The 22,093-nt window shown below is 47.5% G+C and overlaps 1 protein-coding gene across 2 annotated transcripts in view; it reads left to right on the top strand.

The window, feature by feature from the left end:
• The window catches only part of PPT1 (palmitoyl-protein thioesterase 1), an 80,540-nt gene that overhangs the window by 49,175 nt on the left and 9,272 nt on the right, over positions 1-22,093 (top strand). Inside the window, exons 1-5 of one of the 2 annotated variants that reach the window (XM_004591538.4) lie at positions 1,405-1,562; positions 5,742-5,851; positions 6,409-6,536; positions 7,193-7,263; positions 9,055-9,157. In XM_004591538.4, coding sequence (XP_004591595.1) covers positions 1,439-1,562; positions 5,742-5,851; positions 6,409-6,536; positions 7,193-7,263; positions 9,055-9,157 — 536 coding nt within the window. In that variant the 5' untranslated portion in view covers positions 1,405-1,438. Of the gene's footprint in view, positions 1-1,404; positions 1,563-5,741; positions 5,852-6,408; positions 6,537-7,192; positions 7,264-9,054; positions 9,158-22,093 lie in introns of those variants that run through there. The other variant, XM_012928845.2, reaches the window with a different exon arrangement.

Raw genomic sequence — 22,093 nt, 5'->3', positions numbered from 1 at the left:
CGTGCCAGGCCCTATTCATTCTATTTTCGATGTTTTCTTTAAAAATGGGAGCAGGAAGCGAGATGATGAAAGTAAATGGAAATAATCTAGCATTTGAATATAAATGGATTTAAGAAAGGGGTGGGAGGTAAAAAGACGGAATGTGGTCTGGAAGTGAAGAACCTAGATATTTTCTGCTTTTGTGATTTCTGCCTTACTTGCTTGGCTGGGGGCTGTGTGAACTCCAGGCCTCACCGTCTACGTGACACCCGGCAGGCACGTAGGCAGAGCACGCCTTAGGAAGGAGGTACCTGGTGTTAGATAAGACCCATTGCCCTATAGCTCATCAGTTTCCACTTTTTGAAAATTGCTTGCTTAGAGCAGCGTGGCCTAGCGGCTAAAGTCCTCGCCTTGAACGCCCCGGGATCCCATATGGGCTCCGGTTCTAGTCCCGGCAGCTCCATTTCCCATCCAGCTCCCTGCTTGTGGCCTGGGAATGCAGTCGAGGATGGCCCAATGCATTGGGACCCTGCACCCGTGTGGGAGACCCGGAAGAGGTTCCTGGCTTGTGGCTTTGGATCGGCGCAGCACCGGCCGTTGTGGCTCACTTGGGGAGTGAATCATCGGACGAAAGATCTTCCTCTCTGTCCTCCTCTCTGTATATCTGACTCTGTAATAAAATAAATAAATCTTTAAAAAAAATAAAAAAAGAAAGTTAACGGTTAAACTGACCAATCATGACTGTATAATTATATGGAATTGGCCTTAAATGTGTAAGAACCTTGTGCTGTTCAACCTAGCTCTTTTTTTCTGCGCTGCTGTTCCTGCTGCAGCCTCAGCTGCAGCTGCCCCTGCCCCGCCCCCCCCCCCGCCCTACTGGTTAACCTGAATAAATTGCCTTTATGCGTTAGCATCGAAGCTTACTCCAGTCCTACCGAATTTCAAGTTTGCCTGATAACATTCCACCTTTAGAATCCGGGACACACGCCACATCCCGCCATGATCAGCCCAGATTGGGAGCGATCTCTCCCGGGGCAGTGGCAAGAGAGCCGTGGGCTTCCTTCTGCCCCAGACAGTGCACTGCGGTGAGGCGAAGCGGCAACTTCCCACCCCTGTGCCCCTGGCCCCAATTCTCAGGGTCTCAGGGTCCTCGGAAGGCAGGGCACAGCAAGCACAACGCTGTTAAGAGGCCTGAGTCCTTACGCGCCAAAGAGCGCTTGGCACGGAGCCAGACTTGCGGTGCCCAAGTGCACGACAAATGTTAGCAAACATGTTAATCCTGCCCAGCGGGCGGGCTACTTGACCCGACCAGCGCCCGTCGGCGGGTATCTATCCTCCAGGGAGCCCAGTCAGGCGCGTGGCAGTGTACTTGTGTGTGGGTGTGTGTGTGTGTGTGCGCCCACACGCCGGGAGCGCGGGTCCGCGGAGTCGCGCGCCGCGGTCATGTGACCGAACCAAGATGGCGTCGCCCAGCTGCTTGTGGCTGCTGGCTGTGACTTTCCTGCCCTGGTCCTGCGCCGCCTGGACGCTTGGGCATGTCGCCCCTTCGGCACCGCTGCCGCTGGTGATCTGGCACGGGATGGGTGAGCGCGAGAGAGGAAGGTCGGGAGGATGTAGCGACTTTTCCAGTTGGGGCTCGTGTCTGTCGGTTGCGGGTGCGGAGGGCGCGTGCCGCGGTTGGCTGCAGCCGGCTGGTGCAAAGTTCTAAGGGAAAAGGGAAGGAGCTGTGTTTGGTGAGCTCTCCTCCGGCTGTGCACTGCTTTGTTGACTCCTGGCTGCAGTGGCGTCTGGGTGCAGCGTTTGCCATGGAGTCAGGATAGCTGGGCTGAGCCCACCTGACCCACTTAATATCTAGTAGGTGCTGAGGATATAGCAGTGAACTAAGCAGAATCGCTTCTTTTACAACTTGCTTTCCCATGGAAGGGACCGACTCTACAGGAATAAGTAAGCAACTGATATAGCCTGTTAGATGGTGATGGTGCAGTGGAGAAAAAAGCAAGAAGGATAAGAGAATAGAGGTCGGGACTGAGAAAGTGACAGGTCGGTCAAGACCCGTAGGCGATGTGAGCAAGAGGGCCATTGGGTGATTAAGGAGGGACCGTGAGACACAAGTATGCAGGTTCTTTAGAAAGTTTGTGAAAAGTGGAATTAAATAATGCATTTGTTTTGGTGCAAGAAAATTGGAACCCTTGTATTGTGTTTATAATACTGATTTCCACGAACTTTGTGAATACTTGTGTGTCTGGTGTATTCAAGGAATAACATTTGGATCAGTTTGTCTAGAACTGAGTGAGCAAACAGAAAACTAGAGATTTAGGCTAGGGAGGGAAGTGAGGTTAAATATTGCTGGGTGTGCTAAGACGAACTCAGACTTAGGCTTAGACTTAAAATGAGATGGGAAACTTTGAGTAGTTGAGTGATGTGGTTTATGTTGAAATGATTGCTCTATTTGCTTCATTGAGAGTAGTAGATTGTAGGGGGTTTGGGCAGTTAAAGAAACCATCAAGGAAGCATTCCTGCAATAAAAACAACAATGATGATGACTTGGAACTATACAATAACAGTAGAGGCATTGGGAAATAGTCCAGGTTTGGATGTACTTTTAAGCTAGAACCTCTAGGTTGAGAGAGAAAGGACTCCACAGGTCTTAAACAATCAGAAGGATAAAGGGAAGCCTGTTGAGTGAGCTGCCTTGGGGATGGGAAGAAGATCAGAGTCAGCTTTTGGACTTACCCATTTGAGACCCTTGTTAGATACCCAGAAGGTGCTATAGAAGTGTTCGGGTGGGCTGCAGAACAGAAATCCAGGGTAGAGGGCCTGGCACAGTGGCCTAGCGGCTAAAGTCCTCTCCTTGAACATGCTGGGATGCCAATATGGGTGCCGGTTCTAATCCCAGCAGCGCCACTTCCCATCCAGCTCCCTTGCTTATGGCGTGGGAAAACAGTTGAGGATGGCCCAAAGCCGTGGGATCCTGCACCCCAGTGGGAGACCTAGAAAGGTCTTGGCTCCTGGCTTTGGATCGGCGCAGCACCAGCCATTGCAGTCACTTGGGGGAGTGAATCATCAGATGAAGATCTTCCTCTCTGTCTCTCCTCCTCTCTGTATATCTGGCTTTCTAATAAAAATAAATAAATCTTACAAAAAAAAAAAAGCAATCCAGGCTAGAGATTTAAGGTGGGTGGCTTTAGGGTTTATACGGCGTTGATCCTGCCTAGATGGGAGTTAATGTACATGGAGTGCTGAACCCTGAGGCTGTGCCAAGCTGAGGTGGAGGTGGAACCTGCAAAGCAGACCGTGAGAAAACAACACGTGGGATGGAGGGAAGTCAAGAGAGTCGCGTGTTGTGGAAACCCAGCAGAGAGAATGTTTGAAGAGGCAGGGAGTGATCTAGTGTGTTCCCTGTTGATAAGCAGGGTGGAGCTAAGGATTAATGTTTGGGTTGAGTAACGTGAAGGCCATGAATGATTTTAGCACAGCAAGTTTGGGGAGTGGTGAGAGTGGGTGCTTTATTGGAATGGCTGAAAGAGAATGTTCTGAGAAGAGCGAGAGTCAGCAGTGTCAGAAGTCTTTGGGGCTTTGGGCAGGCTGGGGGCTGCTACGCCAGGTTAATAAATAGCATGCAGAGCCCAAGCCTGGGGTGGAGTGGGGGAGCTAAGTAACCAGCAATTACAGTTCCCTGGGGTTAAGCTTGTTACCTGAATGAAAGATTTTTCTTTTTTTCTTTTTCTTTTTTTTAAAGATTTATTCATTTTATTACAGAGTCAGATATACAGAGCGGAGGAGAGAGAGAGAGGAAAATCTTCCATCCGATGATTCACTCCCCAAGTGACCACAACGGGCCGGTGCGCGCCGATCCGATGCCGGGAACCTGGAACCTCTTCCGGGTCTCCCACGCGGGTGCAGGGTCCCAATGCATTGGGCCGTCCTTCACTGCTTTCCCAGGCCACAAGCAGGGAGCTGGATGGGAAGTGGAGCTGCCGGGATTAGAACCGGCGCCCATATGGGATCCCGGGGCTTTCAAGGCGAGGACTTTATCCACTAGGCCACGCCGCCGGGCCCGGAAGATTTTTCTAGACCACAGCTTTCCTTTGAAAAACTGGCCCCTGAGCTGGGTTCTCAAATTGAAAATGGGATTATGTGGAAAATGGCAAATCGTCTCTCTCTGCTTCTCCCACACAGAGGCCACTGGCTTTGCTTCTCATTCTTAGTTTTGTTTTCTGGATTAGCTGTCAAGTTTGTACAAGTTCAGTCAGCGCTTGCATAGACTTGGCAGTGAGCGACATTTGGTGCCCTAGGCGTTTCACTTGCCTCACTCACACCTGGTATGATGTTCTGAGTAAGGAGACGGTGAGTCTCTGCTTACTTTTCAGCTGTCATTTTAGTGCCCCAGTATGTGATGGATTTTTGAAGCTTGCTATTATTTGATGAACTAGGAGCTAAGCAAAAGTGTTCAGGTTTTTTTCTTTCTTTTTTTTTTTTCTTGCGGTTAAGTTTCTATCACATACAGTTAGTTAACCGTCATAAAGTGACATGTAATGTATTCACCATGTTGGACAACCATTACTTCCTTCTATTTCAAAACTTTGCAACACCCAGAAAAACAGCCATACCCATAACCCCTCACATGATGTGCTTCCCACTCCCGTTGTGGTACTCCCTGGTAACTTCCACCCCCCATTTTCTTTCACTGTGGATTTGCCTCTTCTGGATACCTCATCCCAGAGGAATCTGTACCACTTGTGTCCCATATATTTCACTTAGCATAACCTTTTCTGGGTGCATCCAAGTAGAGACATGGTCAGTAGTGTGTTCCTTTTGATGGTTGGGAGATGCTGCGAAGTATGCATATTCCACAATTTGTGTAGCCCTTCATCTTGTGGTGGTCACTTGTGTTTTTGCCCCCTTTTGGCCACTGCTGGTAATACACCAGTAAACATGCAGGTTTCTGAATGGACACATATCATTTCTCTTAGGTATATGCCCACTGGTGGAACTGGAGGGTTCTGTGGTTATTGTGCACTTACTTTTGAGGAACTGTCAAGCTGTTTTTCCTGGGGACTGTATATATTCCATCGCCATCAACTATGTATGGAGTTTGTTTCTCTCATGCTTGCCAAAACTTTTTGAAAAGGTTGTTATTAGAGCCATCCAAGTAGGTGTGCACAATTTCCTTAACAGCCAGTGATAATTGTTACTGGACATTTGGATAATCTTCTTCAAGTCATTTTCTCATTTTTAAGAAAGATTTATTTATTTTTATTGGAAAATCAGATATACAGAGAGGAGGAGAGACAGTGAGAAAGATCTTCCATCTGATGATACACTCCCCAAGTGAGCCGTAATGGCTGGTGCTGTGCTGATCCGAAGCCAGGAGCCAGGAACTTCTTTCCAGGTCTCCCACACGGGTGCAGGATCCCAAGGCTTTGGGTCATCCTCGACTGCTTTCCCAGGCCAGAAGCAGGGAGCTGGATGGGAAGTGGAGCTGCCGGGATTAGAACCGGGGCCCATAAGGGATCCTGGGGCGTTCAAGGCGAGGCCTTTAACTGCTACACTATTGTGCAGGTCCCTTTTCTCATTTCTTAATGAGGTTGTTTGTCTTGTTGAGTTGTAAGCATTATTTATATATGTTAACTATTAAATCCATACTAGACCTATATCTTGCCAGTATTTTCTCTTGATGATTCCTAGGAGGCACAAAAGTTTTAACAAATAAATCAAACGGTTTGAGTTCATTACTTTCCATCCTTGTTTTTGTTGGGCAGGAGACAGCTGTTGTAATCCTTTAAGCATGGGTGCTATTAAGAAAATGGTTGAGAAGAAAATACCTGGAATTTATGTCTTATCCTTAGAGATTGGGAAGACCCTGCTAGAGGTAAGGCCCTTTGCAGATCTCTTCCTTAGGAAGTTTGCTGACTGATTTTTGTACTATTGGAATGCTTGGGGTGGGGACTGCAGCAGGTTGGGTCAAGCCAATGTGTGGGATGCGCGTATCCCATATCTGAGTGACTGGTTTGAGCTCCAAGTCTGTCAGAGATACAGCTTCCTGCTGATGTGCCTAGGAGGCATCAGGTGATCGCTCACGCGCCTTGGCTTCTGCCAGAAGGAGTTCCTAGATTCCAGCTTCAGCCTGGCCCAGCCATGATTTTGTGGGCATTGGGGGGAGTGAAGCGATGGTTAGAATCTCTCTCTCTCACTCAGCTTTTCAAGCAATTGAAAAGAAACACTTTTTAAAGCAGAGCAAGGGAATGCTTCACAGTATGCTTTCAGTAGCAAGTCATGAAGGGACACCTTCATTTGCGTCTGATGGCTTATGTGAGGTAACCACTGAAGCAGGTTCATCTTTTAGAGAAGATGCTGCTGGTGATCTTCAGTCCGCTCCTTTTCCTTCTCTTTGGCTTTTTGTATTTTTTTTTTTTTTTTTTTTTTTAGGACATGGAGAACAGCTTCTTCTTGAATGTCAACTCCCAAGTTGCAACAGCGTGTCAGATTCTTGCCAAGGATCCCAAGTTGCAGAAGGGATACAATGCCATGGGCTTCTCCCAGGGAGGCCAGTTTTTGTAAGTGTCCTTCCTGTCATGTCCATTTTACATGACAGATTTGATTTTTTTTAATCCCTGTAAATCCACTCTGTTCACTGTTTTGAGTTCTTCCACCTGTCCTGGAAGAGGAAATTATTCTAAAATATCGCCATATAAGAAACTAGTGGCTGGTGGGATGGCTCCACTAGTGGCTGGTGGGATGGTTAATCCTCTGCCTGCAAGTGCTGACATCTCATGTAGGCACCAGTTCATGTTCTGGCTGTTCCACTACTGATCCGACTCCCTGCCTATGGCCTGGGAAAACAATGGAAGATGGCCCAAGTCCTTGGGACTCTACACCCAAGTGGGAGACCTGGAAGAGGCTTCTGGCTCCTGGCTCCTGGCTTTGGATTGGCTCCCTTTGGGGAGTGAACCAGTGGGTGGAAGATCTTTCTCTCTGTCTCTCCTCTCTGTAAATCTACCTTTCTAATAAGAATAAATAAATATATATTTTTTAAAGATGCTTTGTATAGTTTACTAATTTATTTTGTACGAAAGAATAAAGATTTGTATTTGCCTGAATGAGAAGAGACACTTGAGGCTCAGTGGCTTTGCGTCACTTCTGTGGAGCAGTTGGTTGATGTCGCTTATTTGCGCATGTCAGCCAGAGCTCATAACCCCCTTCCCTCCCCCAGGAGAGCAGTGGCACAGAGATGCCCATCACCTCCCATGAACAATCTCATCTCCGTTGGTGGACAACATCAAGGTAATGTTGACCCTTGTACCTCTGCTTTGAAACCCACGGGGCAACTTGACTTAAAAACCCAAAAGCCAGCAGCCCCACTCTCATAGCAAATCAGCCATCCTTGCAAAACCCGTTTGCTTGAACACAGCAGGATGAGGAAATCGAGGAAACCTGGGGTTCCAGAGGCCTGTAACATAGGCCACCCACTCATCTTTCAGGTCATGGTCATGGTTTTTGTGGCTCTCTGCAACTGTGTGGCAGGTGGCACTGGAGGTGTTTAGCAGACTTTCCTGTTGCTCAGTGCTAGTGGTGTCCTGTTGAACTCAGGCTCACACAGAGAATAGTGTGGAAGCTTTTGTTGACTCTAAAAGTGACAGGAGTGGTGAAACCCTTTGCAAAACATCAGGGTTCCTATTTGGACAGAATTGCCTACTTTGGGAAGAGGCTGGGTTTTAGGCACAGACTTTTACCTCTGTCAGGTGTGGGGGGTATTTCCCAGCTGGTAGAATGCAGCAGTAGAGGATTCTGTTTGTAACCAGGAAACCCAGGGCCAGGGGCAACCTAACTGACTGTGTGAGTCAAGGGGAAGTCATGGGTTATCTTACATCCCTTTCACAAATAGGGGAACTAAAGTATTTCCTTGCTCATCTCCTGGCGGTTTTTCCAGAGGGTGAGGTGTGAAGGGATAGGTGGCAAATAAAAACACAAATTGGTGGAACTTTTTTTTTGATTCCAGATGTGGAGAACTCCACCCACCCCATCAATGGCTATTTGCATATTTGTAACAGGCTGTACAAAATCATCAACTTAAAAGTTAGCCTTCTAGAGATAATGATCAGTAGTATTGAATTTCAGGTCCCACCTGTAGTTCCCGTGGCAGACCCAGACCAAATGACTATGTAGGCGCTATCTGGCCGGTGGAGTGCACATTCCCCACCCCTGATCATCACCCTGCAGATATTTAGGGAGTGAGGACAGTGGCTGTAGTTCTTAAAGAAGCAGGCTCCAGAGCCAAAGTACATGCATTCAAATCCTGGCTCACACCCTTTTAGCCTAGCCTTGATGAAGTATTTAGCCTGTCTGTGTTAAAGTTCTCTCCCGGTGATGTGGGGCAAACAGCCTTCTGTAGCCTTCCTTTCCACATCGTGGATTTAACCAACAATGGCTTGAAGATATTCAAAGAGCAAATTATGTCTGTCCTGAAATATACAGATATTTTTCTTTGTCATTATTCCAGAAAAATGCAGTGGCATAGATTTACATGTCATTTAAATGGTCTTAGGTACTACGAGTAATCTAGTGGTGACTTAAGTAGACAGGAGGTTGTGTGTAGGTGTCATGCAAATATTAGCCCCTGCTTTCCATACAGGAGTTGAATATCTGCTGCAGATTTTGTGTCCACAGGAGATCTTGGGCCCACTCCTGTGGGGATAGCAAGGGCCGACCTTAGAACTGTGCTTGACATTTCCAACAGTGTTAGCAACAAGGCTGCTTGAAAGAGGATGAAAGAAAGGGGAGGAGAGGGAGGGCCTGGGGCCAGGCACTGCTTGGTGTGAGTGGTCCAATGGGCCTTGCCTAATGTGCCCTGAGAGCTGAGACTAAGTCCAGCTTAATGTGGAAGAAGCACATGCAGTTGTGCAGACCTGGCGGCAGCGCCAAGAGGAAGCTTCCAGTAACATCTATTCTCAATGCTTTATTTTCCAGGATGAATAACCACAGGAAATCAGGGGTGGATTCCCAGTGCCTTCCATACAGTAGGTCCTCAGTGTATGATTTCTCAAAGGAATGGATTTCTGTCTCTAACTGCTCTAGGTGTCTTTGGACTCCCACGGTGCCCAGGAGAGAGCTCTCACATCTGTGACTGGATCAGAAAGGTGCTGAATGCTGGGGCATACTCCAAAGCCGTACAGGAACGGTATGTGCGGGTAGCTGGGCGGTGGGTGTCCTGTCAGTGTGGAAGGATGCCCTGCTCACATTGACATGCCAGCAGGGCTACCAGGAGCAGTCATTACTGATATTCAAATGAGAGGCTTCTTAGAACTGCCCCTGTACTGTCTGCTCAGTTTTATTGTCAACTCAAAACTGTTCTAAAAATGGCTCATTACAATTTTTAAAAGATTTATTTATTTTTATTGGAAAGGTAGCTTTACAGAGAGGAGATACAAAGTGAAAGATCTTCCATCCACTGATTCACTCCCCAAATAGTCGCAATGGTTAGAGCTGAGCCAATTTGACGCCAGGAGTTAGGAGCTTCTTATGGGTCTCCTACAAGGGTGCAGGGTCTCACTGCTTTCCTCTGCCACAAGCAGGGAGCTGGATGGGAAGTAGGGCAACCAGGACACGAACTGGTGCCCATATGGGATTCCGGCACATGCGAGGCAAGGACTCTTTGTCACTAGGCTATAATACCAGGCTCTGAATTTTTTCTGAAAGGACATTTTTCAGCGTTGGAAGAATGTAATGATAGCAGAAGACATTTCTGTACTTGAAAGTGATAGCCAGTGGATTCTGAAGAGATTTCGTTGTGCTTGGAGTGGTGAGATCAGCAGTAATTCAGAACTATTGAACTATCAAAACCTCTTGGGCAGGACCTTCAGCATGTGCCCCACAGTGGGGACTCTGGGGTGGTATTGGGTGTCTGTTCTCCATCCCAGAGTATGGCCTCACCCACCTTCTTGTAGCCCTTAACCCTTATCACCCTAATCAACTATGTAAAAATCCTCAAAAAATAAAAATAATTATCGAATAAAAAAAAAAGTTGAGTAGGAGCATGCACATGGCCAGGTAGTTGAGGTGTTTGTGTCCTGTACAGAGTGGGTTTGATGCCAGTTCCACTCCTGACTCCAGCTTCCTGCAAGCGTGCACCTGGGAGGCAGCAGCGATGGCTCCAGGGATGGCACTCCTGCCATGCACATGGGAGGCTTGGGCTGATAGCCAGGCTCCTAGCCTTTAAGCTCCTAGGTGCACCCAGAGCATTGTTGGCGTTGGAAAAGTGAGCTAGCAGGTGGGAGCTTCCTCACCTGCGTTCATTTCTGTCTCTGTTTCTGCTACTCGGTCAGTGAATGCAGCCAACAAACAAGGCTCCAGAAAGTTCTAAGCCCAGGGAATCACTCGTAGTGTTTGAAGGGTGGATTATTTATGTTGTCAGTAACACTGGGTTTGCCACTTCTATGTCAGGGTCCCCCAACTATTTAGGTTTTCTTTCTTTTTCTTTTTCTTTTCTTAGTTGGAAAGTCAGATATACAGAGAGGAGGAGAGACAGAGAGGAAGATCTTCCGTTCGATGATTCACTCCCCAAGTGACTGCAACGGCCAGAGCTGCACCGATCTGAAGCCAGGAGCTAGGAGCCTCCTCCGGGTCTCCCACGCAGGTGCAGGGTCCCAAGGCTTTGGGCCATCGTCCTCCACTGCTTTCCCATACCACAAGCAGGAAGGTGGATGGGAAATAGGGCTGCTGGTATTAGAACTGGTGCCCATATGGGATCCCAGTGTGAATAAGGCAAGGACTTCAGCTGCTAGGCTAATGCTTTGGGTCCTGGATTTTTAAAAAATAGGCCAGGGTTGGGCCCGGCGGCATGGCCTAGTAGCTAAAGTCCTCGCCTTGAAAGCCCCAGGATCCCATATGGGTGCCGGTTCTAATCTGGCAGCTCCACTTCCTATCCAGCTCCCTGCTTGTGGCCTGGGAAGGCTGTCCAGGATGGCCCAAGGCTTTGGGACCCTGCACCCGCATGGGAGACCCGGAAGAGGTTCCTGGTTCCGGCATCAGATCTGCGCAGCACCGGCCCGTTGCGGCTCACTTGGGGAGTGAATCATCGGATGGAAGATCTTCCTCTCTGTCTCTCCTCCTCTCTGTATATCTGGCTTTCCAATAATAATAAAATCTTAAAAAAAAAAAAAATAGGCCAGGGTTCTTTTGGAACATGTTCTTGCTCAGTTATTTCCCAACTTAATTATATATCTTAAGTGTCGGGAAAATTCACTAAAAATGGACTCTAAGCCTCTAAATTCCAATTTAGAGAAGTGTAATATTTTAGGTAACAGCTGTGGTGGAGATCAACTAATGTGGCTATTGTATCCATCTTGTGAATTTCCAAATTTATCACTTTTTCCTTTCCAAAGATTTATTTATTTGAAAGGCAAGGTGGCAGAGAGAGGGGGAGACAGAGAAAGGGAGATTTTCCATTGGCTGATTCACTCCCAGATGGCTGCAATGGCCAGGGCTAGGCCAGGCAGAAGCCATGAATCAGGAGCTTTATCGGGGTCTCCCACATGGGTGACAGGGTCTCAAGGATTTGGGTCATCTTCCACTGTTTTCCCAGGCCATAGGCAGGGAGTCGGATCAGTAGTGGAACAGCCAGGACTTGAACTGACACTCTGGTGTGGGAATGCCAGCATTGTTAAGCATTGGTGTTTTTCTTTTCTTTTTCTTTTTTTTTTCTGAAGATCTATTTATTTTTATTACAAAGTCAGATATACAGAGAGGAGGAGAGACAGAGAGGAAGATTTTCACCCGATAATTCACTCCCCAAGTGAGTGCAATGGCTGGTGCTGCGCCGATCTGAAGCCGGGTACCAGAAACTTCTTTCCAGGTCTCCCACGCGGGTACAGGGTCCCAAAGCTTTGGGCCATTCTCGACTGCTTTCCCAGGCTACAAGCAGGGAGTTGGATGGGAAGTAGGGCTGCCGGGATTAGAACCGGTGCCATAAGGGATCCTGGCACGTTCAAGGTGAGGACTTTAGCCGCTAGACCACGCTGCTGGGCCCTAAGCATTGGTTTAACTAGCTGTGCCACAATGCTGGCCCCTACGCTTAGCCTTTTTGATACATGTCCTATATATGCTCAGTGCTTATGGAGATATGTAGCTTCTTTAACCTTGAATGTATATTTCTTTGTTTTGTGAACGCAGCTCTTGGCAGTGATTGCAAATGCGGAGTCAGTGGGGAGTAAGAAGTAGCAGCCCAAGACTGATTAAAAGCCGTAGATCTGTGGGCTTTTTGTCATTTCCTCTTTAGACTTTAATGTTTAAATTTTCATTTTAAATGGAAGGCAGAGAGACAGGGTGAGATCCTGGTTCACTTCCCAAATGCCTGCAGCATCCAGGGTGGACCCAGTTAGAGCCAGGAACCTGAAACTCCATTCAGATCTCTCCCATGGGTGGCAGGGACTCACATGCTGCAGCCATCATCTGCTGCCTTTCCAGGGGGCTCATTAACAAGAAGCTAGATCCAAAGTGGAGCTGGAACTCAAAACCCTACATTGTCCCATGCACTCACCAAACACCTGCCCCTTCTTGGACATGTAAGACAATGGGACAAATCCTCAAGGACAAAGAGGACAGGAGAAGAGATAGGAGATGGTAAAAATATCAGCGTGCTTTCCAAAGTCAGAAAACAGATGAGTAATGCTTCAGCAGAGAGAAGGGGTTGAGCTGTTTAGGCCTGCAGTGGGACATACTGATGAGGCGGCAGCTTCACTGCTTACAGCTCCACACAGCTCAGTAATTGGAGATGTAAGGAAGCCTTGGGAGGCGGAATGAAATGACTCAGGCTAGAAATCAGGATTTTGTTGGAAGTTTGAAGAGCGATCGTACTGTTCATTTCCCTATGTGCTCGTTCACATGTCTGCTGTATCTTCACCCTGGCAGGAGAAACATAGTGAGAACCGGGAGCAACTGATCTAGAGAAACCCAGCTTTAACCCAGCCTGCACCACACACTGAAATCCCTACTCCCAGAATGAGAGCAGCCAGCTCCCCTACTAGTTTCTTTCACAGAATCCCAGACACAGGCTAACTGTATAGGGCAAAGGGGTCTGTTTAGCTTTCAGTTCTGGAGGTTCAAAATTCAGATGAATCAGCACAGAGCCTGGCTCCCCCCCGGCCATCCATGGCATGACCCAAGCATCTACTAGACTCTGCCTTCTTTCAGGTTCTGTAGCAGGGGCCAGTGTTGTGGCATGTGAATAAAAGCTACAGCCTGAAGTGCTGGCAGCCCCACTGGTTTAAGTCCTGGCTACTCCACTTCTTTTTTTTTTAGATAAATTTATTTTTGATGATGTTTATTTAGTTGTGAAGGATGTCTGCCCATATGGACCACTGGTTAGAATGGGAAGGGTCAAGGAATGGGGGAAAGTGGATGAGACCCTTATTTCCAATTTTGTTTTCTTCCTGTATCTGGAGGAAGGGAGGAGAGAAGGGGAGAAGGCTGCTTCCAGCGGTCTAACTGCATCAGTACCTGGGTTTGGGGGATGGCCACTCCCTGTCATCGTATAGTCCCCAGCGTGGAGCATGTTCCAAGGGTACTGTCCAAGTTGTTTCAATAGTTCTGAGATGCTGTTGATTTTTTGCTCAAAGGTTGGAAATCTTCCAAGGTCCATTGGCTGACATAGTCCATCTTAAAGTCTCACTCACTCAGATGCTTGCTGTCAAAGCTTGGCTGGGAGAATTGTCCAATTTGGTCAGCCCTCCATCCTCTGCCATGGTCCTAGATGTCCTCTGCAGGTCTCAATGAACTGTCATGTCCCCCGTGTGCATCGGCTGCTGCACTTCTAATCCAGCTCCCTGCTAATGTGCCTGGGAAAGCAGCCAATTGTTTGGGTCCCTGTTCCCATGTGGTAGACCCCAGAAGAAGTTCTTGGTTTCTGGCTTGGATGTGGCCCAGCTCTGGCCATTGCTGTCATTTGGGGAGGGAATCAGGGATGGTAGAACTCTCTCTGTCCATCTGTCTCTGTGTAGCCCTGTCTTTCAAAAAGCAAACCAAAACACACAAACAAAAACCAGCCCAGTACTGCCCTAGGAACCAGACCTTCAACACCCATGCCCTTGGGGCACATCTATACCTTTTCAAACCTGGGGCATTTTATTTTCTGCTCTGATTCTGCAAACACTGACCAAGGGAAAAGACCTTGACATTGATATTTAGGGATCTGGCAAGCCAGGATGCCTCCTGTGACTGTCTGTTGAAGCCACCAGTGGACACACTGTGCTCTAACTCTGCCTTTTCCCAGTCTTCCCAGTTTAAATACACACACTAAGGCAAAGGCCTTTGGACCTGGCGTGGCAACTTAGAGGCTAAAGTCCTTGGCTTTGTGCACTGGGATCTCATATGGGCATAAGCTCATATCCTGGCTGCTCCACTTCCACTTCCCTTCCAGCTCCCTGTAGTAGCCTGGGAAAGCAGTAGAGGATGGCCTAAGGCCTTGGGACCCTGCATCCACTTGGGAGACCCAGAAGAAGCTGTTGGCTCCTGGCTTCGGATTGGCTCAGCTCTGGCCGTTGCGGCCACTTGAGGAGTGAACCAGTGGATGGAAGATCTTTCTCTCTGTCTCCTCTGTAAATCTGACTTTTCAATTAAAAAAAAAAGTCAAAGGCCATCCCAGACAAACCTTTCAGACTGAATAACTGACCAGAACAGACAGGGTAAAAGAAACGTAGAGAAAGGCAATACAAGGAGCAGAGAAAGACTTTTAAAAAACCCTTCATGGACAATAAGATGCTGGACTCTATGTTTGGTATACGCTTGCAATGGGGGAATCTCAACTGAACTTGAGCTGTGGTTATGCAACAAGGTGGAGGAATCCACCATGGTGGGAGGGTTTGGGGAGGGGTGGGGAGAACCCAAGTATCTATGTAATTGTGTCACATAATACAATGTAATTACTGAAGTTAAATAATAAATATATATAAAAAAAAAAAAACCCTTCAATTATTGTCTTCAGAGAAGTGAAAAGAGATCCATATCCACGGCACCAGAACAGAGTGTGAATAAAAGCAGCAATCAGAGAGAGCTCTTAGAAATTAAAAATATGATAGAATACAAGATACTCTAGAGGGGTAAGACTGTAATGTTGAGGAAATTCCCAATATTGTAACAAAAATCCAAAGAATTAGAAAAAAAAGGAGAGCAAATAAAGTTAGAGAAGCAGCGTAAGGAGGCTTATGTCTGACTAACAGGAGTTTCAGGAAGACAACACGGGGAAAGGTGGCATGGAATGATCAAAGCCAGAACATTTCCTGCAATGGCTGGACACGAGTTTCCAGGTTGAAAGGGCTCATTGATTAACCAGCTCATGGATTGCAGAAGGACCCACTTCAGGGCGTAGTCATATCGATTTCAGGGGTTGGGACCCATGAGGCTACACACAAAATATAACACACCTAAACACAGCGGAGTCTGTAAGCATGACAGTGCTGGCCAGAGGCAGTGATGTAGAGCCTTTGTCATCTAAGGGAAAGGAATCTCCAGCCTAGGGCTCTCTGTACCTCACTTCCACATAGCAGTCTAATCTGCAAGAAAAGTAGTTAGGAGGATACCTAGAAAAGTTCATGGGGGCAGGACTTGTGATGCCACAAGTTATGCTGCTGTTGGGATGGTCAGTCCCCATGTTGGGGTCCCAGCTTCCTACTGCTACAGCAGATGATGGGGCTAAGAATTGGCTTGCTGCTGCCCACGTGGGAAACCTGCCTGGAATTCTGGGCTCTTGGCTTTAGCCTGACCCAGCCCTGGCTCTTGTACATGTTAGGGAAGGGACTAGCTCGCTATCACCTTGCCTTTCAAGCAGTTCAGTAATCATGTATCTGTTTATTTGGAAGACAGAGAGAGACAGAGAGAGAGAGAGATATCTTCCATCCACTGTTTCATTTCCCAAGCAGCCACAATGGCTAGAGAAGGGCCAATCTGAAACCAAGACCTAGGAGCTTCATCTGGGTCTCCCAAATGACTGCAGTGACTCAAGCATTTGGGCCATCCTCTGCTGCTTTCCCATGCACATTAGCAAGGAATTGTATTGGAAGTACAGCAGCTGGGATATAAACCAGAGCCCATATAGGATGCTGGTGTCACAGGCGGCAGCTTAACTCGCTACACCACAATGCTAGTCCTGAATTATTTGCATTGGCTCAGCTCCGGTCATTGCAGCCATGTGGGGGTATAAACTATTGGATGGAAACTCTCTCTCTCCCTGTCTCTGCTTCTCTCTATAAATATGCCTTTCAATTAAAAATACGTATGTTTAAAGTTTATTTTATTTATTTGATGGTGATTACAGGGCTGGCCAGGGTGGGAAGGATCAGGGAAAAGTGGGTGAAATCATTGTTTGCTAATTCTGTGTTTCTTCTTGTCTCTGGGGGAAAGGAAGAGATAAAAGGGGAAGCCACATCCAGCCTCCCAAATGTCCCAAGTACCCAGGGATGGGGAACTGCCGCTCAGTATCAACCCAGGGTCCCACTGTAGTGCGTGTTCCGAGGCTTCTGTTCAAGTGGTTTGCACAGTTCTGAAATGCTGTCGATTTCACTCTTCCAGGGGTGAGGCAGCCCTCCCAATGTCCATTGGCTGCCGTAGTCGACTTCAAGTCTCCATTCACCCAGATTTTTGCTGTCATCCTTTGCTGGAGTAGTTGTCCAGTTTGCTCTCTGCTCCTTCCTCTGTTACAGTACCGCATGGGCTGCTACATTCTCCATGTGCAGGGTCTGTATTCACCACTACTCCCTTTTCACGCGTGGGCAGGACCAGGGACCAGGGCCAGGCGACATGAGCCTCACTAGATCCCTGCCCCAAGGGCTCATGAACATGGAATAAATTGAATAATTTGAATGATTTGAGTAATTTGAATAAATCTTTAAAAAAAGAGACAGTAAGTGGAATTAATAGCATGAGTTTATTTTGGTGTCAGAAAATTGGAGATACAAAAATATACTTAATATGTGAAGGAATGCATGAATTTCAAAATTGTTTTTATACCAAAATAGCTCATATTTCATTTTTTAAGAAATTATTTAAAATGATTTCTTTATTGATAAAGTGCACTCCTACCCATTGGTTCACTCCTCAAATCCTGCAACAGCCTGATCTGAGCTGGGCTGAAACTGGAAACCAGGAATTCCATCCAGATCTCCCTTGAGGGAGGTTGGGACCCAGTTAGTGGAGCCTTCATCTTGTCTCCCAGGGTGTGGTTAACAGGAAGCCAGAACCCATGTAGTTTTCCTACAGGGCTATTCTGATGATTAAGAAAGCTGGATATAAAGCATTTAGTGCATTGCTCAGTTCTTATTAAGTCATATGTGTTTTTGGCTCTGTTTAACATATTTATTCAATATTAGTTTACTGTGTATTAGTATTGTAATAGTTTTGTTTTCTCTAACTTGTGAAATAGTTCAGCCATCATTTCATCAAATACTGCAACTTTCCAGGTCTTCCATAGATCTCACAGATACTGCAGAACACAAGGCAGCTCAAGTTGCTGCTCCCTAAGTAGCATCCTGGGAAGGAAAGGGTCTCCAAGTGAACAGGTGCACTAGGTAATCTCTAGGAGGCCATGCGGAAGTAAATCAGGTGCAGTGATGGAGAGCAGCTGAGGGGGCTCCTGTTCTGGATAGAATGGGCTTTGAAGAGGAGGTGTTGAAGCTGGGGACCTGAGGGTGAGAAGGAACGAGCATGAGGGAGAACGAGGGAGAGAGGGATCAGGCAGGGGAACAAAGCTCGGAGGTCCCGAGGCTGGGACAAGGTGGCTGTAGTTCAGAGAAACGAGGGAAGCATCTGGCAGAGAAGCAGCAGGTGCATCGGGCTGGGGCTTGTGTTGCAGGAGGGGCCGTGGTTTCCTTCTAAATATCCTGCAAAGCTGCCGGGAGTCTCTTGTTTATTGTTATTGATGTTAATAGAGACAGAGACACAATGTGAGAAAGCGAGAGAGTACTTGCTCATTTGCTGATTCACTCCCCAAATGCTGCTGCTGGCCGAGTTCAGGCTGGGGTCAAGGCTGGGAGCTGAGAACTCAACCTACGCAGAAACCTAACCACTTGAACCAATGCCCTATGCCTCTCATTAGCAGAAATCTGGAATCAGGAGCTATCACTGGGTCTTTAGCTCTGGCCCTGTGGTGTGAGATATGGGCATTCTGCCTGGCATCTTAACTGGGAGGGCAGGTACCCCTTTTATTGGAAGGTTTCAAGCAGGAGAATAGCAGGTGTGAGCTATCTTTCTGGAAGACCTCCTTTGTGAAGAGTGGATTGTAAGAGGGGTGCAGGAGGGCCCAGCACGGTAGCCTAGTGGCTAAAGTCCTTGCCTTGCATGCACCGGGATCTCATATGGGCACTGGTTCTAATCCTGGCTGCCCTGCTTTCCATCCAGCTCCTTGCTTGTGGTCTGGGAAGGCAGTAGAGGATGGTCCAAGGCCTTGGGGCTCTGCACCTGTATGGGAGACCTGGAAGAGGCTCTAGGTTCCTGGCTTCAGATTGGCGCAGCTTCAGCCATTGCGACCGCTTGGGGAGTGAATCATTGGATGGAGGATCTTCCTCTCTGTTTCTCCTCTCTGTATATCTGTATATCTGACTTTCCAAGAAAAATAAGTAAATCTTTAAAAAAAAAAGAGAGAGAGAGAGGTGCAGGGGACAGTGGGAGCCCAGTTCGGGGCTACTGTGGTGGTCTAGGTGAGAGGTGCCAGTGGCCTGGGCACCAGGGTGGTCACCAAGAGATGCAGAGAGGGTTGGCTTGAGATGCATTCTGCGGGGTGGCAGGTAAACTAGATCTATGAACCCACATAGAACTCCACATTTCTCATGGTTTCCGGGAGAAACATGTCACAGTTTCCTAACAGAATCCCTTTCTAATTTTGTAGATTTGTTTGCCTTTTCTCTTTAGTATGCCTTTGGGCAAAAACTTGAGTTTTGAGAATCAAAAATGATGGCCAATGTTCAAGTGGTCCATGTGAAGTGGTGAGAAGGGGCTGGTGAGTGCTTAAACAGAGAGCAAGCAACTTCTCTACTGTGCTGTCTCTGGTCATCCTTCGTATTAGGGAGAATTCTGGCTGCAAGAGGGAAAGTAGACTAAGCCACAGGCAAAGTCATGTGACCCCAGAGGTCATGGGAGCGTTAAAGTGGGAAGCAAGGGGTCCTCATGGCTATCAGCAGTTCCTCTCTGTGCTGCTGCTTCTCCTCTCCTCACGCAGCTCCACTTCTCTGGCTACTCAGGCAGTGAAAGATACCTCACCCCAACAGCGCCTAGCTGCTGCATCTTCCGTGTGATGATTGATGTCTGTCGTCTCGTAGTCCCGGGTCAGATTCTCCGGAGGAGACACGGATGGCCCCACTCTGCCTCTGCTGTCATTGGTTACGACCTGAGCAGTGGGACCACGCTGTACCCACCACGGCCACTGCTATGAGCAGCAGGTGGGGGCTGGAAGGGCACAGTCCCAGAGCCGGTAGAATTGTTTTCATCAAGTTGAGCCTCCAGAGAGGTCCCCCACCTGCTCCAGGTACTTTAACCTTCGCACAGCAAATGGGCTGCTCTGATAGCGTCTCTCTCTCTTGGCTATGAAATCTGGCCTCCACTTCATTTCCAACTTTGCAGACCCTGTCAGCCCTTCCTGCCCTTCCTCTCCAATTCTTTCCCTGTTCCCCTTGCACTTCCTCCCACAGCAAACAGAATTGCCTTGGCCTTGGCTGCTGGTCTATCCCTGTGTTGAGCTCAAGGAGAGCTAGAGGGCTGCATATCTTTTTATTTCTCACAACAGCCTGCCCTGTGGGGTCCCCACAGGCCTTGGCTCACAGCCTGCACATCCCGTAGCTTGGTGGGGCCTGTGTCCCTCTCTGCCCTCAGTGGATGTCACAGTGCTATTGCTCAGTTGCCCTACTTTCCTTTTGCTTTTGCTCTTGGCTGATGAACTTGCCAATGCTTTGCTGGAAATGTTGAGGCAGAGACTTCAGCAATGCAGAAGAGCTGGAGAGTAACGTAATGAATCACAGAGCTCAGAGCCTGGAACGAACATTCTGCCCTGTTTGCCTTTGTCTTTGGTAAAAACCCGGGAATCTGTCAGATAACATTGAATTATACAACTCTTACATAGATTCTGTTTTCTTGCTCTCCCACTACAGTGTTTTCTTTGTTTTTGCTTTTAAGATTTATTTTTGTTGGAAAGGCACTTGCACAGAGAGGAGGAGAGACAGAGAGGAAGGAAGATCTTTCATCTGATGATTCATTCCCCAAGTGGCAGCAATGGCTGGAACTGAGCTGAGCCGAAACCGGGAGCCAGGAGCTTCTTCTGGGTCTCTCACATGGGTGCAGGATTCCAAGGCTTTGGGCCATTCTCGACTGTTTTCCCAGGCCACAAGCAGGGAGCTGGACGGTAAGTGGAGCTGCCGGTATATGTACCGGGGCCCATATGGGATCCTGACGTGTGCAAGGCGAGGACTTTAGCCACTAGGCTACTGCTCCAGGCCTCACTACAACATTTGTAAAGAAATTACAGCACGTTCTTTCTGCATATTAGAAAAATACAGGAGTTATTCCTAGGAATTATATATATGGATATATATATATATACACACACACATATATGGACATATATAGTGTTAAGTTGTGTGTTTAAATTTTCTTTTTTTTTTTTTAGAGATTTATTTATTCTTACTGGAAAGGCAGATTTACAGAGAGAGGGAGAGACAGAGAGAAAGATCTTCCATCTGCTTGTTCACTCCCCAAATGACCACAAAGGCCAGAACCAAGGCAATCTGAAGCCAGGAGCCAGGAGCCTCCTCTGAGTCTCCCACGCAGGTGCAGAGTCCCAAGACTTCTGGGCCATCCTTTCTAGCCACAAATAAGAAACTGGATAGGAAGTGGAGCAGCTAGGACACAAGCATGCCTGTGTGGGACCCCAGCACAAGCATGGGGAGGATCAGCCAATTGAGCCATTGCGCTAGGTCCCTGTATGTTTAAACTTTCACATTATGGGTATCTTTTTTATGTTTTTTTTTAAAGATTTATTTTTATTTTTATTACAAAGTAAGATATACAGAGAGGAGGAGAGACAGAGAGGAAGATCTTCCGTCCGATGATTCACTCCCCAAGTGACCACAACAGCCGGTGCTGCGCCGATCCGAAGCCAGGAGCCAGGGACTTCTTCTAGGTCTCCCACGCGGGTGCAGAGTCCCAAGGCTTTGGGCCATCCTCGACTGCATTCCCAGGCCACAAGCAGGGAGTTGGATGGGAAGTGGCACTGCTGGGTCTTCCGCATGGGAGACCCGGAAGAGGTTCCAGGTTCCCAGCATCGGATCGGCGCAGCACCGGCCCGTTGCGGCTCACTTGGGGAGTGAATCATCGGATGGAGGATCTTCCTCTCTGTTTCTCCTCCTCTATGTATATCCGGCTTTCCAATAATAATAAAATCTTTAAAAAAAAAAAAAAGAATCCATGTGTGAGTAGAGTCCACATTGTAGGCGCCAACAGTTAATTAGTTTCTGAACCAGCTGATTTTCATGGGCAGAGTAGGGCAGCGGTTATGGCCCTGTGAGATGCAGCCAGAAATGAGCTCTGACCATGGAGCGATGAGAACATTACTTGAGAAACACTCTCAGCTATGTTAGCTGTGAGCAGTACAATACTCAGGAGTGTCTGGGCACCTCCAGAAGTTCATGCAAAAAGGGAATTCAAAGGTGTTTATTTTAGTAAAAAAAAAAAAAAGCAAAACAAAAAAACCTGAAGTCTATACATAGTGTTTTCATATTACTCATTTCCCATGAACTTTTGAAGATCCCTCGAATGTGCATTTTAAGCTTTATTTGGTGTTGCCAAAGTAGTTATCCCAAGTTTATATTCCCACTGACAGGGTGTGAGAGTTCCTGTTTGCGCCATTCTTGCTAACCTTTGATCCTGGGCCTTTTAAAGCTGTGCCAGTCGGAGGCGTGTAGAATGGTTCCCTTTCCTGACTGTGTGGCCTTGATGTTTATTGACCAATAGGGGTTTCCCTTTCTGGAATTGTCTGTTTGTAGCCTTTGCCCATTTATCTCTTGGGTTCTTTGTCTTTTCCTCATTGGTCTGTGTTCCACACGTACACATATATTTTGAAATTGACTTATTTTTTTTTTTT

The sequence above is a fragment of the Ochotona princeps genome, chromosome 2, assembly GCF_030435755.1.
Source record: "Ochotona princeps isolate mOchPri1 chromosome 2, mOchPri1.hap1, whole genome shotgun sequence".
Lineage (NCBI taxonomy): Eukaryota > Metazoa > Chordata > Mammalia > Lagomorpha > Ochotonidae > Ochotona > Ochotona princeps.
This window is presented reverse-complemented; position numbering and strand designations above follow the sequence as displayed.